The following is a 17,969-nucleotide window of genomic DNA, read 5'->3' as shown; positions in this document are numbered from 1 at the left end:
TCTCCCTCCATTATTCACTTCCTCTCTGTCCATTTCTCCCTCCTCCTCTCCCTCCCGTCGTCATCTCACTTCTTCCCCACTCCTCCATCTCTCCATCTCTCCCTTCCTGCATCCTTCCTTCATTCTGTCATCCATCCATCCCCTCTTTTCTACCCTCTCCGACCGTCCCTCCATCGCTCTCTCCCAATCGCACCTTGCCTCCCTCCATCCAACCCTTACCTCCTCTCTTCCTCCCTCCCTCTCCCTTCATTCCACCCTCAATCACTCCTTCCCTACTCTACCTCCCACGACTCCATCACTTCTCTCCCTCCATCCCTCTCTCCCTCCCATTGTCATCTCGCTACTTCCCCCCTGCTCCATCTCTCGCTCTGTCATCCATCCATCCCCTCTCTTCTCTTCTCTCTCTCCCATGACTCCATCACTTCTCTCCCTCCCTCCATTATTTCCTCTCTGCATTTCTCCCTCTTTCTCCCTCCCTCCACCGTCATTCTCAGTCCTTCCCTGCTCTCTCCCATGACTCCATCACTTCACTCCTTCTCTGCATCTCCCTCCCTTCCTTATTCACTTCCTCTGTCCATTTCTCCCTCCTTCTCTCACTCCATCCTTCCCTCCCTCCCAGTGTCATCTCACTACTTCCCCACTCCTCCATCTCTCCCCCTGCATCCTCCCATCCGTCCCCTCTTTTACCCTTTCCGATCATCTATCCAACCCGTACCTCCTCTCTCTCTCCCATCGATCCCCTCTCTTCTACCCTTTCCACCCGTCCCTCCATCCCTCCCTCCCAATCACCCCCTACCTCCCTCCATTCCCCCCTCAATCTCTCCTTCCATCGCTCCTTTCCTACTCCACCTCCCATGACTCCATCACTTCTCTCCCTCTCTCTATTATTGACTTCCTCTCTCCGTCCATTTCTCTCTTCTCCTCCTCCTCTCCCTCCCTCCATCCCTCTCTCCATCCCTCCCACGCGTCCGTCCGTCCGTCTCTCCGTCCGTCGCAGGTGTTACCTAGCGTCCTCACGACTCGTCTGATGTGAGAAACGATTGGAGGAGTGAAAATACGACGAGGCCATAGATTGGATTAGGAGTTTTCTCAGACACTTTCTCTCTTTTCTCTCTCTCTCCTTCTCCTCCTCCTCCTCCTCTCTCCTGCCTGCGAGCGCTACAGTCACAAAAGAACTCCAGAAAAGTTTGGAAATTACACAACTTTTACAACTATGGACTGGGTGACTTTTGTTCATTCAAATTCCAATGTTCTGTGTCCCAGGGGAAGTCTTGTGTTTGAGAATGTGACAACAGGAAAGGCACAGTTGGAAGATTTCAGCACAGTAATAAATGTTCTCGTGATCAGATTAGGTTTTTTTTTATAAAGTCAGGTGATTCATTTTGGTTTCAATTTAGATTAAACTACAAATGTAAAGTCACGGGAAACTCAAAATTTCCCCCAAAAAAATGACACCCAAGCTTTATGCACAAATACTTTCCTCACACATTTGTAAAAAACTGAATAAATCTGATTTCATTTTGAATTTTAAGTTTACGGCACTGGCAAATAATAAAAAAAAAGTTCTGACGTTTTGATTGAGGGTCCGTCACCTGCTTGTTTCTATGGATATGTCATTGCTCTGCCTGGAATGTTCCACAGTATGACATTAAACAGCTCTACTTCACATTTATTCAATTACAGGTAGCTCAAAAATACTTAATATACTTAAAAAATAGGCATTCTGATTGTGAGTGGGGTCGCCTCTCCACAGATCTGACCTGTAACTTGGCCTGGTTCGGTCTCCATGATGATAAAAAAGGTTTAATGCCAGACTGTGAAACATTCCAGACGAAGCATTAACATTTCCATGGAGAAGTTACAGTACGGTGGTCAGGCTGGCGCCACCTAGTGCCTCCGCTCGATTCCGTTTCTCTCCAACGACTAGGTCAGGAATCAAAATACAATCGACGATTCGCAAGATCCCTGGAAGTGTGAGTCCGGGCACCAGCCAATCAGCAAAGAGCCATATATTTTGTGTTCCTGAGATCGAGGATTTAAAGCCAGAACAATGAGAATGTTTGGTGAATTTTATCAAGGGGAAAAACATTATTACCCTTCTTCCTACGGGATTTGGGAAAAGTTTAATATACCACTTAGCCCCGTTGGCGGCACATTACATATATCGCGACCAAATAACAGCGATTGGTTAAATAAAAAAAAATATTTACCTACCTACCGTCGAGTGAACAAATCCTAATGCTTGCGAGGTCAGACGGTTTCCACGAAGTAAAACCGTCTGATGAATCCGGCTACAAAACTCTAGTCTTGTAACAAAATAATTCAGTAAAATATACCAAAAAACTACTCTTGGCGATATGTATCGATGCAGCAGTCCCTGATATCGATACTGTATCATCACATTAAAACGACGCAATACATCGATACTATTAATAATATTTTGATATTTTTGCACACTCTAGTCCCCACTAATGAAACTACTGCACATCGCATCAGGTTTGTCCAGCTGTTGTGTACAGTTTTGGGTAATACTTTTGTATATTTATTAGGAACGTAACAGTAACCATGATATCGTCAAAGTTCTCACAATAATATCGTGGACCATCACAATATATCGAATTACAAATCTCTTTGCTTGAATTAAGAGTGCAGCAATAGCTAAAAAAAAAGAGAGGGAACTACATAGACCATGATCCTTTGCTCCATTTCAGTACAGACTACAAGAAGAAATAACAGTTCTAAGCACTTTTAAGTCTTAGTTGTTTGGATTAAGTCTTGTCAAGGCGTTTTAAGAGGCATATATATATTAATTTTGTCAGCCTCCACAAAATATCGTAATAAAAATCGTGAATATATCGTATCGTGAGACTTGGATATCGTTACACCCCTTATATTTACGGAGAACTGTCGTGACGAAGGCTTGTGGATGAAGTATTGGACAAAATCTTACAGCTAATCATAAGGAGGTTTCGAAGAGTACCCCGGAGAGATCACGAAATGACTCAAACGCCCGTGTACGACGTGAAACATAAAGCTATTTTACCGCATAGAAATAAAACTCGATTATTCCTAGTACAGTAGAGGACAGATGACCGCTGCCGTCCAACCCCGCTCGCTCTCCGCTCCTGGCCCGGCAGATAAGAGATTTGTGCTCCATCATATCACCGCGCGCTAATCTGCTAAGCCTCTTGTTTTTTAAAATAATTAACAAATGTGCGCGTCATGGATACGCCGCCGAACCTAACCGGACGGGCGAATATAGGGCTCATTTGGGACGGCCAGGTGGCAATAAGCGCGCCCAGATGGCCCCCTCTCGTGATCTGTGGTGTCGAGGGTTAAAACTGGGGTTAATACTGGGGGTGACCGGCGCGTATGGATGCTCATTTGTAAATTGTCCGGTGTAGATTATGTATATTTGGTTTATCCGGGTTCAGCGGTCATCTTGGTGTGACCGTCGATATATGTTACGCAAGTCATCTATAGACTGAAATGTTCCACAGTATTGATTCTTTGCAGCTGATATCATCAATGTTCCCTGGGGTTGTGATGCTCTGTCTAAGGTTTTACCAGACTTTAATTTGAGCTTTATTTTAACACAATCAGATCATAAAGAAGTCATTTAAGGCTGCCACGCACTACAGGATTTTTCAGTCTTAAACGATTCTTAAAGGTTGTATGGAGGATTTTTTTTTTTTGTTTCAAATTGTCAATGAAAGTTTAAAACACCATGACAGAGATGCAACAGCCTTGTAATTATGATGACCAAAAAAAAAAAAAAGAAATGAAAATCTCAACTGTGGACGTGTTGAGGCCAGATAAACATCAGCCAATAGAAAACGAGGCTGCCTCATTTTCTATTGGCTGTCGGGTCGTCAATCAAACTCTCTACGTTTCTAATGTAACTGACTCTCCGGCGCGCGGGGATTACGTGGTTTACGCAGCAGTTCTTAGAGGCTTTTTCAAACTGTCGCTTCCTCGCAATTCGCACAAAGTTTGTCGCGATGTCGGACGAGAATCCACGACCGGTTCGCCGCGAAAGAAAGTCCGTTTTTGAGGTCGCTGAAAGAAGAAGAGAAGGGGAAAAGGAGCGAAGACAAACTGAGGTGATTCTTGGAGATTCCTTCCAGCGATGGCGCGAACGAAGCAGACGAAGGATCTAAAAACTGACGCGTCGGTCGCTAAATTATTTCTAGACAGGAAACTTCAACAGTAATTCTGAACACACACTGGATGTAAACAAGCGTGATTTCTAGAGTAAAGAAGCTGAGGGAGCTGTGGAGGAGGAAGGTGGTGTCACACATGACCAACATATGAAAAAGGACTGTCGCTGTATTTCTTCCCTTAAAAAAATCCTCTGTACAACCTTTAAACGTGAGAGAAAAAGTGAACACCACAGACACAAGGAGAATCTCATGAGACTTTCTGGTGCCATCTAGTGCCTCTGCTCAATTTCATTTCTCTCCAGCGACAAGATCACAAATCGGAATCGGAAGTGCGAATTCGGGCACCAGCCCATCAGCGAAGAGCCATATATTCTGTGTTGGCAACGATTCCCGAGATCAAGGATTTAAAGCCGGAACAAACAGACTGTTTGGTGAATTTTATCAAGGGCAAAGACGTTATTGTCCTTCTTCCTACGGGATTTGGGAAAAGCTTAATATATCAATTACCGTTTTTTTCGGGCTATTAGGCGCGTTCTTAAGCCTCCAACCCCATCAAAAAACGACCGCGCGCCCCACAATCCAGAGCGCCCTATACACGAATCCACTCGGGTGTCCCAGCACGACTTCAGTAAACTACAAAGCCGCACCACCTGCAGAACACATAAACACACACGGAGCAAACAGCGACCGCACAGCGAAACACACCAACAGACACACTCATCATTCCACGCCGACGAGGAACGGAACGGAGGAACGAACCGAAAAAGCGAGCGCAATGTGCCACTTCTAGACACAACTGAACAACTGAGTCACTGCGAACACGCCGACAATCCAGAGGTCCCAGACAGCACCCTCCCTACACGCCACAACTGAACAAAGCCCAGAGTCACCGTGAACGCCACAAACAAAGTCCCACTGACCCATCCAACTGTTGTGTTTCGTTTGAAGTCCGGTGCGGTTTATTTGTGAAAAAAGTTCGAAAATAGACCATTTAATGACTTAGTGCGCCTTATAGCCCGAAAAATACGGTAATCCCTTTAGCGGCGCATTACATACATCACAAGTAAATAGCAGGCATTGGTTAAATTAAAAAAAGTACCTGCCTACCGTCGAGTGAACGAATCCTAACACTGTGAGGTCAGACGGTTTCTACGAACTGAAACTGGTTGATGAATCAGGCTAATGTCAGCAGACCACAGGCTGTAAAGTTGTGAGCGTGATCGTGTCAGCTGTTTCCTGCCTAAAGTAAAACCACTCGCTTTGAGACTCTTAACAGTTCAAAAGGTCAGAGAACTGCACTTGTAGTTTGGATACAAGTCAAAACTGTGCTATTATTTTTTGTGAAATGCGGTGCAATACTTCACTAGGGCTGGGGATCATTACGAAGTTGCCCATACGATACATATCTCGATACAGTGAGCTTTCGATTCAATACAATATATTTCAAAACAATTCAAAGCGGTTCAATAAAAAAATCTAAATCTAAATCATGTCTGTGATACTAAACGTCTTTGTCAAACCACTTATTGTGCAAAGTGAATATGAAACACAAACATTTTAATTATCAAAACAGTGAAAATGCCAAAATAATTTAGTAAAATATACCAAAAAAAACTCTTGGTGATATATCGATACAGCAGCCCACGATATCGATACCGTATCATCACATTAAACTATACGATATTTTGATATTTTTGCACACCGCTACTTCAGATACATATTTTAAATGCGATTAATTACACAGGAAGTAGAGTCACTATCATGAATCTGCAGTGTAGGTAAAGTTTAAAGTCTTGCTGTGGAACATTACAGGACAAGCAGGTGGTGAATTATTTTAGCAGTAGACTAGTTAGAGATTCTGTTGTTCAGATAATGATCGAAATATAGATTGATGATGATTTTTTTTTTTTTTAATATAATCGACTAGTCACAGTGAGTTGCTTAATGGAAACTATCTTTAGCTAAATCTTGTGGACAGAGTCTCTTCATTTATTAAATCAGTGTGTTTGCACATATTTCAAATAAACCAAACTAAACGTAATCATTGCAGCAGAAGTTTTAGTTGCCCCAGGTATCGTATGATGTGTGTATCTCTGTAGAACATTAACAAATTATATTAATGAGGTCAGGTTGTCAAAAGACTTGATACTTAGAAACAAATAGATACTCAAACTTGATACGTATACTGGTGTCAGATATCGGCACTGAGCCAGGAAATTTTGCTGTAACAAGTATCGGTTCCATGATATCTAAAACGATAATTAAGGTAATTAAGACAATATCCCGGTTGTCCCAGTTCTAGTCCAGTTCAGTCCTAATTAGTTCTTGGTTTAGTTTAGTTGTGCTCCAGTTCCAGCTTCGTTTCAGCTTCGTTCCAGCGTCGTTCTTGCTTCGTTCTTGCTTCGTTCTTGCTTCGTTCTTGCGTCGTTCTTGCGTCGTTTCTTGCGTCGTTCTTCGTCGCGTCGTTCTTGCGTCGTTCTTGCGTCGTTCTTGCTTCGTTCTTGCTTCGTTCTTGTCGTTCCTGCTTCGTTCCTGCTTCGTTCCTGTTTCTTTCCTGCTTCATTCTTAGCCCAGTTCAGGCCTGATTAGTCCTTGGTTATATTAGTTTAGTTGTGCTCCAATTCTAGCCCAGTTCTAGCCCACAGCTTGATTAATTAAATGTAATAAGACTATTATCTGACTGATTTAGGCCTTAGAACGTGTCATTTATTCAATAACAGTTGCACAACAGAATTGGCTCAATTTTGTAATGAGTTAATTGTGTTTTTTGGGGAAAAGGGCCATTCTCAGTCTAATATCGGTATCAGAGGCGAATAAGTTGAACTGGTGCATCCCTGACTAAAACTAAAAACTAGATATTAAAAAAAAAACATATAGCTCCAAAACTATTGTAGAATTTATATCAAACTAGTATAAATTCACATGGTAGGAAGACTGTAATTGTGTTATAGACATTTGTAGAGAGATTTCTTTGGTAACTAAATAAAGTTGGACACGTTTGTATTGTAAAATAAAGGTAACACATGTTCAGAAACAGGGCCATGTCTAAACACGTACCCGCCACCTTCACGTCGTTCCTCCTGCGCGTCAGTGGCATCTTCACTTTTCCCTCTTTCCCACTGAAACCAGGAAATACATTCACGCTGCAGCTCTGCTCTCGACTCAGCTCCATCAATGAATCTCACGGAATAAATACAAACTTTGTTAGTGATATTGCGATGATGAACCCTTAAGTTGAGACATTTACAAACACGAACGAAAAGGATTAAAATTCGTGTGTGGGAAAGGAAGACGTCGGACTTCTTTTGTTTTGAACGCCAGTGATTAAAAGTCTCCTGTTAATAGGACAGTGTGAAGCTCCAGGCGCATGAGGCTCCAGCAGCATCATGACCAGGATTCTGTTACATGTTCCATACAGGAGATAAAAGGGGGAATTCAGTCTGTGCCTGTGGCTGTTGTCCACGACACTGTACACACTCCTTTGGGCAAATCATCTTCACAATGTTTTGTAAGAAGTGACCCAAATATTGAAAATAGGCCAGGACTATATGACCGAAAATTATGATTATGAATATGATGAAATAATGTTTTCCACAATCCAACTTTCAATTTTACTTTGTTTTGTAAATAAGAAATTTTATTCAAATTCAAGTTCCATCCCATGAAAACAGAAAGTTAAACCCCATACTTCAGTACATTCCCCATGGACATACCGTATTTGTCGGACTATAAGGCGCAATATCAGTAATGATGAATTCTCTCGTCTGTTTTCATACATAAGGTGCACCGGATTATAAAATGCATTAATCAAAAAAAAAACCTGACAACATTTGAGACTGATCCTTCAGCCCAGGCGTCCACGATCCATTGGCAGATCGTGGTGTAATTCGCCCGGCGTTGCCTCCATCTTGGTGAATGTGAATTATGAATGTGAATGTGGGTGTTTGTTTTTTTCATTTCCTACAAGGACGACTCAAATATACATTGAGAAATAATGTGTTCAGTGCAGCTTTGCACACATTTGTTTATGTTTTACAGAAATGAAACTTAAAAGTATGGCTAATTTGCATAAACTATGAGTGCTGAAAAAACAGCTCGCTCCTGGGCTGATGGGGTTTAGCTTCTGTCCGACTAATTTGCTTCATGAGGCTTCTCACTACAGTAGCTGTAATGCTCCGACAATCCATCAAGCGGTGCGTCTTCATAGTTTACCAAAGTCGTACTAAAACATTTTGACAGATTTTTGAGCACCGTGTACCACATAAAATCGGTTTGAGGTCAGTAAACACAACCAGAATTAATACCGTATTTTCCGGGCTATTAGGCACTCTGGATTATAAGGCGCACTGTCATTTAATGGTCTATTTTCTGACTTTTTTCACAAATAAACCGCACCGGACTTTAAATGAAACACAACAGTTGGATGGGTCAGTGGTTTTGTTTGTTTGTCGCGTTCACGGTGACTCTGGGCTTTGTTCAGCTGGATTGTCGGCGTGTTTGCAGTGACTCAGTTGTTCAGTCGTGTCTAGAAGTGGCACATTGCACTTGCTTTTTCCTCCGTTCTGTTCCTCGTCGGCGTGGAGTCATGAGTGTGTCTGTGGGTGTTTTTCACTGTGCGGTCGCTGTCTGCTCCGTGTGTGTTTGCGTGCTCTGCAGGTGGTGCGGCTTTGTAGTTTACTGAAGTCGTGCTGGGACACCCGAGCGGATTTGTGTATAGGGCGCTCTGGATTGTAGGGCGCGCAGTCGTTTTTTTTATGTGGGTGGAGGCTTAAGAGCGCGTCTAATAGTCCGGAAAATACAGTACATAAAGGTGCACCGGATTATAAGGCTCACTGTCGATTTTTGAGAACATTAAAAAGGATTTTCAGTGCGCCTTATAGTCCGATAAATACAGTAAGATTATATCCAAAACAACAACAACACCTCCAGACTAAAGAAAAGTCAGGTTTGTGGAGATGCAAAACCATCACAGTCCTTGGAAACACCCAGTCTGATCTCTGACCATTAGAAACGACCAAAGTCCGATCTCTATTAAAATGTGACAAATTGTGCATCCCTCATTTACTACACTGAACACATTTACCACTTGTAGATTGCTTATTGAGGTTATAGTGCTCAAGTCGAGGTGAAAAGGTCATGTTTGCGAGCCATAAAACGAGACAAAGACGCGCTCGATTGTGTTTATGCAGCCGACATCAACATGTGTGTGTGCAAATGTGATCGCAAGTCTGTTTTGATGAAGCCTGGACGAGTGAGGGATTATACAGATATGAGGCCACATGGCAATATAAAAAGAAGTACTAGGGTTTAATCACATTCTATTTCTAAATAAAGCGTGTTTTTAATCAGGGTCGGTATCGAGTGCTGAGAGTCTTCCTTGGTATCGAAATGCAGCGTGAAATTATAGAATCTGGACATGACGAGACGACTCCTGCGTGCGCTGTTGTTGTTGTTTGCCATCTGAACGTCGTGGTCCTCTGGCTTGGCTGCGTCTTGTTGACCCTCGAAACCTTTTCCATGTCAGATATCATTCTTCCCGAGTAAAATGTCAAGGTTGCTTCGGCGGGTTACGCAACAACGAGGAGGCAAGGAGAGTAGGAGGCTAGGACGCTCCCCTAAGTCTTAGTCCACGGAGCCTAGAGGTTCTGGAGTCTGTGGGCGTGGGAGAGTGGGAGAGTGGGAGAGCGTCTGTAATCAAGTCCACAGCTCATCATACAAATAAATAAATAAATAAATAAATTACACTATGTGGACAGGGAATGGTTAACCAATTATTCCTTGGTTTAGTTTAGATTCCCAGCCATGGCGTGGTGTACAAACTTGATTCCCATTTCTGACTCCTGGTTAAGATTGTGCTCTGATTCTAGTCCAGCTCTAGTCCAGCTCTAGTCCAGCTCTAGTCCAGCTCTAGTCCAGCTCTAGTCCAGCTCTAGTCCAGCTCTTGTCCAGCTCTAGCCCAGCTCTAGCCCAGCTCTAGCCCAGCTCTAGCCCAGCTCTAATTTAGACCCAGGCATGGCGTGGTATACAAAATTGATTCCCGGTTCCAAGTTGGTTTTGCTCTCATTTTCAGTCCTAGTTCCAGTCCCGGCTCCAAGGCCCAGTTCACATTGTGCTCTGGTTCTGGTCCAGTCCAAATCCAAGCCCTGTCCAGGTCTAGCCCAGGTCTAGCCTAGTTCAGGCCTGATTAGTTCTTGGCTTAGTTTAGTTGTGCTCCAGCTCTAGTCCAGTTCTAGTCCAGTTCAGGCCTGATTAGTTATTGATTTACTTTAGTTTATTTGTGCTCCAGTTCTGGTCCAGTTCTAGCCCAGTTTAGGCCTGATTAGTTCTTGGTTTAGTTTAGTTTAGTCGTGCTCCATTTCTAGTCCAATTCTAGTCCAGTTCTAGCATAGTTCAGCCCTGAATAGTTCTTAGTTTCGCTTAGTTGTGTTCCAGCTCTAGTCCAGTTCTAGTCCAGTTCTAGTCCAGTTCTAGTCCAGTTCTAGTCCAGTTTAGTCCAGTTCTAGTCCAGTTCAGGCCTGATTAGTTATTGATTTAGTTTAGTTTATTTGTGCTCCAGTTCCAGTCCAGTTCCAGTCCAGTTTAGGCCTGATTAGTTCTTGGTTTAGTTTAGTTGTGCTCCAGTTCTAGCCCAGTTCTAGCCCAGTTCTAGCCCAGTTCTAGCCCAGTTCTAGCCCAGTTCTAGCCCAGTTCTAGCCCAGTTCTAGCCTGATTAGTCCCTGCTTTGGGTTTGCTCTCATTTCCAGTTATGGCACGCTTTACAAACTTGAGTCCTAGTTCCAGCCCCGGTTCCAAATCTCACCTCATATTGTGCTCTGGTTCTAGTCCAGTCCAAATCCGAGCCCTGTCCATGTCCAGCCCAATTCTAGACCAGTTCCAGCCTGGGTAGTTCTTGGTTTAGTTTAGTTTACTTGTGCTCCATTTCTAGTCCAGTTCAGGCCTGTTTAGTTCTTGGTTTAGTTTTGATTAGTTCTAGTCCTGTCCTAGCCTGATTAGTTCTTGGTTTAGTTTAGTTCTGGTCCAGTTCTAGCCCAGGTCCCATCTTTGTTTCCCTACATTTTACACACATTAGTCCTGCTTAGTCCTGGATTAAATTGTGTTTAAAATCTAGTAGTCCTGGTTTATTCTTATGATACGTAACAATAAACCTGTGCCAGTCCCATCCTGGTCCTGTCCTGCTCCTGTCCTACTCCTGCCCGCTCCTGTCCTGCATACTAATAATGTTTTGGGCCTATGCAACACTAATGGTAAGTCATTCCATTATGCAAATGTTCAGTTTTTGGAACAGTGTGCGCAATGGGCTGAGAAAGTCGAACGCTACAAACTGTAATGACAAAAATGTGAAGAACTACACAATCCTAACGCCAACCAAGGGTGACCACATTTACAAACAAAACGACTCGAAATTCAGAGCGTTTTTTTGTACTCATTTGTGTTTACAATTTGGACGAGTTAAATGTTTAGATCAGGTGTGTCCAAACTGTGGACCTGGGGCTAAATGCGGTCCTAAAATCTGTATTTCATGGCCCTCAAATTGAGTATCAGAGCGTAAATAAAAAGGTCCATGGCTCATTCTAACACCCGTCTATCTCCTTGTGTGCAAAAATATTGAAATATCAGCATATCGTATCGTTTAATGTGATGATACAATATCGATATCGTGGGTTGCTGTATCGATATATCGCCAAGAGTATTTTTTGGTACATTTTACTAAATTATTTTGTTACAGAGCTACAGTTTTGGGCATGTTTCATATAAACTTTGCGCAAGAAGTTCATTTTTATTGAACCGTATCGAATCGGTACGAAATATCGTATCGAATTGAAAGCTCAATGTGTCCAGATAAGTATCGTATCGTGGCCTATTTATCGATGTATGTATCGTATCGGCTACTTCTTAAAAATACCCAGTCCTATCCTTTACTGTATTGAAAATGTTATATTCGCTGAAAATAAAGTATTAACACTTTTATCCCTTCCTTTTGCTCCTCAGGCTAAGCCACTCCCCCTTCAGAGCGCTATGACAACACAATCAGTGTGCTGTGCATCGCGCTGATGAAACTACTGCATCATGTTTTTGTATATTTATGGAGAATTGTCGTGTGGGAGCATGGGGGACGTCGGCTTGTGAGTCAGAATCTTACCGCTAACCGCAAGAAAGGTTTGAATAAGACTCAGGAGAGATCGCTAAATTATTCAAAACATGCATGGACGTCATCTGACACCTCTTCAGGAGTGTTTTTATGAGGGAATGTTATAATTTACCCCACTCTTTAAGCCTAATAAGCTGACTAATAAGGCTGGGTACCGTTTAAAACTTCCAGTACAGTACCAGATAAGAAGGTTAAGAACGAATACTTCTGCTTTTAGTGACAAGTTTGGATTCCAAGTGGGTCCTGGGAGAGAGAACAATACCAAGTTCAAGGAGCATGAACCGTGACGAGGGAGCATACACCCTATTCACACACAGGAAGCAGTACTGGAGAAAGTGCCAGATAGTAGGGGGTGTAAGTAATTGCTCATTCGAAATAAAAACAACCACATTTCACCAAAAATATAGCCTACTAATATCAATGTAGCTCTGTTTTGTCATTCTAAATTAGGATTTATACTTATTCTTATTTATTTGTAATGTAAATATATACTTTTCATCTTCAGTTCCTCGGCACGTTGATATAAAATCATCTACAGGACAGAGAAAAGTACAACGACAATCACAAAAGTACATAAAACCAGCGCACTCGCTTTACATACAATTAATTTCAGACAGTTCATTTGTAGTTTAAAGTCAAGAGTTAAAGAGTACAGTACAATTATGTATTTTGTTTATCCATTTTATTCTTTTGGTACTGTTTTTATTTATCTGTTTTATTATATTTTAATTTATTTAATGTGTTTCATTTGTCCAAAAGAAAGGAGTAAATCTTTCATTTTCCCTTTTATCTTTCTACCAAAAACATGCTTGAAGAGGTTTTAAATGACATCCATGCATGTTTGAGTCATCTAGCAATCTCTCCCAAGCCCTATTCAAACCCTCCTGTAAGATTTTATCCAATGCTTGACTCATAAGTCTACATCGCACAATTCTCCATAAATATGCAAAAAAATGATCCAAAACTGCACACTACGACTTGACAAACCTGGCATGATGTGCAGTAGTTCCATTAGCAGGATACACGCTGCACTTTCATATCGACATTATGTGCAGCACTTAGTAATCTTGTCAATAAATGCAAAAATACAAATACTTGGATTGGAATTTGGAATACCTGACACCGAAAAAATGAAAAAGAAAATACCAGTCGAGGTCTGGTTAGGGGTGTGCATTGTCTTGAGTCTGATGATACGATGCATATTACGAGTCGCATGTCACGAGTCAATATATCACGATATTAAAACAATGGATGATATATTAGAAGTAGTTATTGATAAATCGCAATATAACAGTCGACTACACCTTCAACAGAACACAATTGTATGAAATATGTTATAATTTTTTTTTAAATCATGAAAACAGTGAATTTAACTAATGAATTTTTGTGAAAAATATTACTTTAAAAAAAAAACGATTCAGATCCATTTTGAATCGATTCGAGAACTGCGCACTGAAGTATCACAATATATCACTGTATCAATATTTTCTTTACACACCTAAATCTGGTAGCCTGATTCGTCAGCCAGTTTCACTTCGTAGAAACCATCTGACCTTGCAGCATTAGGATTCGTTCGCTTGACGGGAGGCGGGTACTTTTTTTATTTAACCAATCGCTGCTAATTGGTCGTGTGCACTGGGAATGTAGGGTGAACTGGTATATTAAGCTTTTCCCAAATCCCGTAGGAAGAAGGGTAATAACGTCTTTCCCCTTGATAAAATTCAACAAACATTCTCTTTGTTCCGGCTTTAAATCCTCGAGCTCGGGAATCGCTGCCAACACAGAATGTATGACTCTTCGCCGATTGGCTGGTGCCTGGACTCGCACTTCCGGGGTTTTCGTGAACCGTCTAGTGTATTTTGATTCCTGGCCTAGTCGCTGGAGAGAAATGAAACTGAGCGGAGGCACTAGGTGGCGCCAGCTTGACTATAGTTCTGGTACTTGGAAAAGAATTAGAAATATAGCCTACCTACTTTGACTACTACTACACAGAATAACAGTAAAAATGTGCTACACAAAATAAACTTTGACTGAAACTTGGAATAAATGTCACCAAAATAAGTACTGTTCAGGAATTGGTACCGTAAATACTGTTTAAATTTAAAACATAAAGCACTTGGGCAACTATTATCATTAAAAAGGTGCACTATGTAACTTTTTTGGTGGGTCCATCACCTGCTTGTTTCTATGGATACGCAATTGCTCAGCCTGGAATGTTCCACAGTGTGACATTAAACAGCTCTACCTTACATTTATTCAATTACAGGTGGTTTTACGGCTCAAAAACACCTAGAAAAACAAACATTCGGAGTGTGAGCGGGGCGCCTCTCCACAGATCTGACCTGTAACATAGTCTAGTTTGGTTTCCATGTAGATAGAAAGGCACATTAATGCCGCAGTGTGAAACTTTCCAAACAAAACTATAACATTTCGACAGATACAACAATTTGAGGGACAAAATACGCTATACAAAACAAACTTTGATTCAAACTTGGAATAATACGTACTGAAAAAAGTACTATTCAGGAAAAACTTGGGCAACTACGACTTTACTATGACTACTATTACTATTTTACGCCACACATTACAACAGTTGACAACAATATAGAACGTTTTTTCACGTTTTCCAAGCCCATTCTCAGCATTTCTCAACTCAAAACGTCAAAAAACCTCGCGCAAACGTAAACATCTCACGCATTCCTGTCCTAAATCTCTACGTATACTTCATATTTTACGCATGCCGCCTTCCTCATCTCATTTAGACAGTTGGGTCATTTATCACTGCGTGCGCCTGGCTTGGATTGGAACACGATCTACCCTATTGCCTCCGTCTTCCCCCCCCCTGCTTCCCGGTGCTCACTTCTGCTCGTCTTTGGCTCTGAAATTAAAAACGTGCCCCGTCCACAACGTGCACACTGCGGCATCCACGGACGGACACGGCGCATGGCTCTCTCCGTCGCTATCTATCTTGGAAGCAAGGGAAGAAAAAAAAAAAAAAAAAAAAAAAAAAAAAGAAAAAACGTGAGCTGTCAATACACAATACACGCGCGTGCCAACACCAACACCAACAGCACAGCGCCAGTCACGGCAAATTCACGCGTTTTTCACGAGTGACATTACGAACAGCGGATGCCCTTGAACGTAGAAAATTCCACGCAGGGGTCTCGCTACGGGTTTACTGCAGATTTTTTTTTTCTTTTTTACGCGTAACGATGCTTCCTCGCCTACCGTGCTACCTCGTGCTCGTTCCCTTCACCCCCACCACCCCCCTCTCACGCACGTCCACTCACCTGTCTTGCTCAGAACCACCGACATAGTCCACGCCACGAAGAGGACGCTGCAGACGAAGCACACCTGCGCGAAAAGCTTCTCCCTCCGCTTGCGAACTTTGAAAATCTTTCCCATGATCGTCATTTTGGACGCATTGCTCGACGTGTCCCGGACTTCCATGCTCTCTGCTGGTTCTCCCTCGGCACCTCAGCCACTTTCGCAACCCCTTGTGGTGTTTCTTCTCCTTTCTCGTCCTTGAGAAGAAGAAAAAAAAAAAAAAAGACGAAGCGAAATCAGGAAAAAATCCCTTCGTGCGTCTTTTTCCCTTTATTTTTTTTTTTTATCAGAGTGCGTTGTTGCCCATTTTACGTTCCGAACGCGATGAGAAGCGAGTTGGCTCGGTCTGCCCAATAACACCACGGTCAAATTCTCCGTCCACACCGCAGATCAGTCCCCTCGGTTAATCGTAGAAGTGCCACACGACATCCCGTAACGACCGTGCATGTCGCCTTCCACAGCGAGTCCCATGCGTAAAAACGGTAAACACGGTAAACGCGATGCCCCTCTCCTTCCTTCCTTCCTTCCTTGCTTCCTCCTCTTTTTTTTTTTTTTTTTTTTTTTTACATGTGTGTCCCCTGTCCCGGTCTCGTATCGTCGCTCCCCGGCGTCAAATGCGTCAGTGTGGTCCCGGTGTGGAGGGGGGCGGACGGTTGGACGGCGAAGTGGAGGAAAAGAAATCGCGCTACAGCTGCGGCGTCGTTAAATAAAAAAAGAAGAAAAAAAATAGGCAAACTGCACGCACCTGCGCCGGGTAAGTGCGGCCAATCTGAGCCCGTGAGTGGAGGAGGTTGGGGGGGCAGTGTGGCCGGAGGAGCGGTAGTGTGTGTACACGGGGAGCATGTGACCGAGAGAGAGACAGAGAGAGAGAGAGAGTCGTGCCCCCTCCTCGCCAAAGCGCAGCGCAGGCATCAAGCAACGAGCCCCCGCCTCCCGTGGTCCCTCTCCCGGCTTTCAGTGAGTGAGGCCGACCAAGCTCCGGGCTGTGGAACTTTATCAACAATATACAGAGATGGAAACAGTACTTTGAAAATGTTTTGAGTTACAGAATATTGAGTACCTGAGTTAAAATGTGGCCAATCAGAGTACCACTTAGAATACTTTTACATCAAGTTACATTATATTTTAGTGAGAAAAATACTACATGAGCTTCTGTTGAGCTGTTTGTTATGCATTAAGTTGTGTTTAATTAGAGAAGGACAATCACACGTGCACACACTAATACCAGTGCAGTACAAGGCCAGAAAGACATGATAAAGTACAGCTGTAACTCTATTCTGAATACCACCAAATCAAAGAGGATTCATCCATGAATCCATTTTCTTCTGCTTATCCAGGGGCAGCAGTCTGAGCAGGGACTCCCTGACTTCCTTCACCCTAGACACTTCCTCCAGCTCCTCCAGAGGGACCCCGAGGCGTTCCCAGGCCAGCCCAGAGACATACTCCCTCTAGTGCAGACATGTCAAATTCAGGCCCAGGGGCCAAATTTGGCCTGCGATCTAATTATAGTTGGCCCGCGAGATCATATCAAATATGTATTAGAGCTGCCCACTGGCTACAGATAGACTATAGAGAGATTATTTATTTAAAATGTTGTTATTATTTTATATTATACTTGTTCCGGATTCAATGTTTAAGGAAAAACATTATTAAACATTTATTTAATAAGAAAAAGTTCAACATTACATATCACGAAAGAAGAGAAAACCTGCAGGTGTTGTTGAAATGCTTCAATAAATATTTAGTTTGGCCCACGATTTTATCCCAGTTTTGAATTTTGGCCTCTGTCAATTTGAGGTTGACACCCCTGATCTAGTGTGTCCTGTGTCTTTCCCAGTGGGACATGCTCGGAACATCTCGGGAGGCGCCCAGGAGGCATCAGAACAGATGCCTGAGCCACCTCATCTGCTCCTCTCAACGTGGAGGAGCAGCGGCTCTACTCCAAGCTCCTGCCGCTCCTCTAAGGGAGTGCCCATCTCTGCAGAGGACACTCATTTCGGCCATGAATAACACAGTATTTTCTGTATTTACATGTATTCGGTAACTTCCCAACACTGGAAATATGCAGAGAGCCTACTCAAGTAAGAGGAATGTTACTTCAAGTTCAAAATAATATTACTCAAGTAGAAACACAAAGATGTGGTCCAAGGGTTAGGGTTATTTGGGAAAGGTTCTAGTCTCCTTGTGGCCATGGCTCCTTGTCAAAGTCTGATCTCATCACATCTCTGAAGTTAAACAGACCTGGGCCTGGTCAGTGTTTGGTTCGGAGACCGCTGGGAAAATCAGATGCCACCGAGTGTAGAATGAATGAAGAATGCACCAAATTATAA

The 17,969-nt window shown here is 42.8% G+C and overlaps 1 protein-coding gene across 3 annotated transcripts in view; it reads right to left on the bottom strand.

Annotated features, from left to right (window-relative positions):
• Window positions 1-15,878, bottom strand: part of slc24a4b (solute carrier family 24 member 4b) — a 148,115-nt gene extending 132,237 nt beyond the window's left edge. For all 3 annotated transcript variants that reach the window (XM_020929276.2, XM_055149704.1, XM_055149705.1), the window contains exon 1: window positions 15,603-15,878. In XM_020929276.2, coding sequence (XP_020784935.2) covers window positions 15,603-15,762 — 160 coding nt within the window. In that variant the 5' untranslated portion in view covers window positions 15,763-15,878. The remainder of the gene's footprint in view (window positions 1-15,602) is intronic.
• Between the last annotated feature and the right edge of the window lie 2,091 nt (window positions 15,879-17,969).

The sequence above is a fragment of the Boleophthalmus pectinirostris genome, unplaced genomic scaffold (assembly GCF_026225935.1).
Source record: "Boleophthalmus pectinirostris isolate CB_2022bp ecotype Guang Dong unplaced genomic scaffold, ASM2622593v1 HiC_scaffold_13, whole genome shotgun sequence".
NCBI classification, from domain to species: domain Eukaryota; kingdom Metazoa; phylum Chordata; class Actinopteri; order Gobiiformes; family Gobiidae; genus Boleophthalmus; species Boleophthalmus pectinirostris.
The sequence above is the reverse complement of the archived record's forward strand: the minus strand, read 5'-3'. Positions and strand labels throughout refer to the sequence as shown.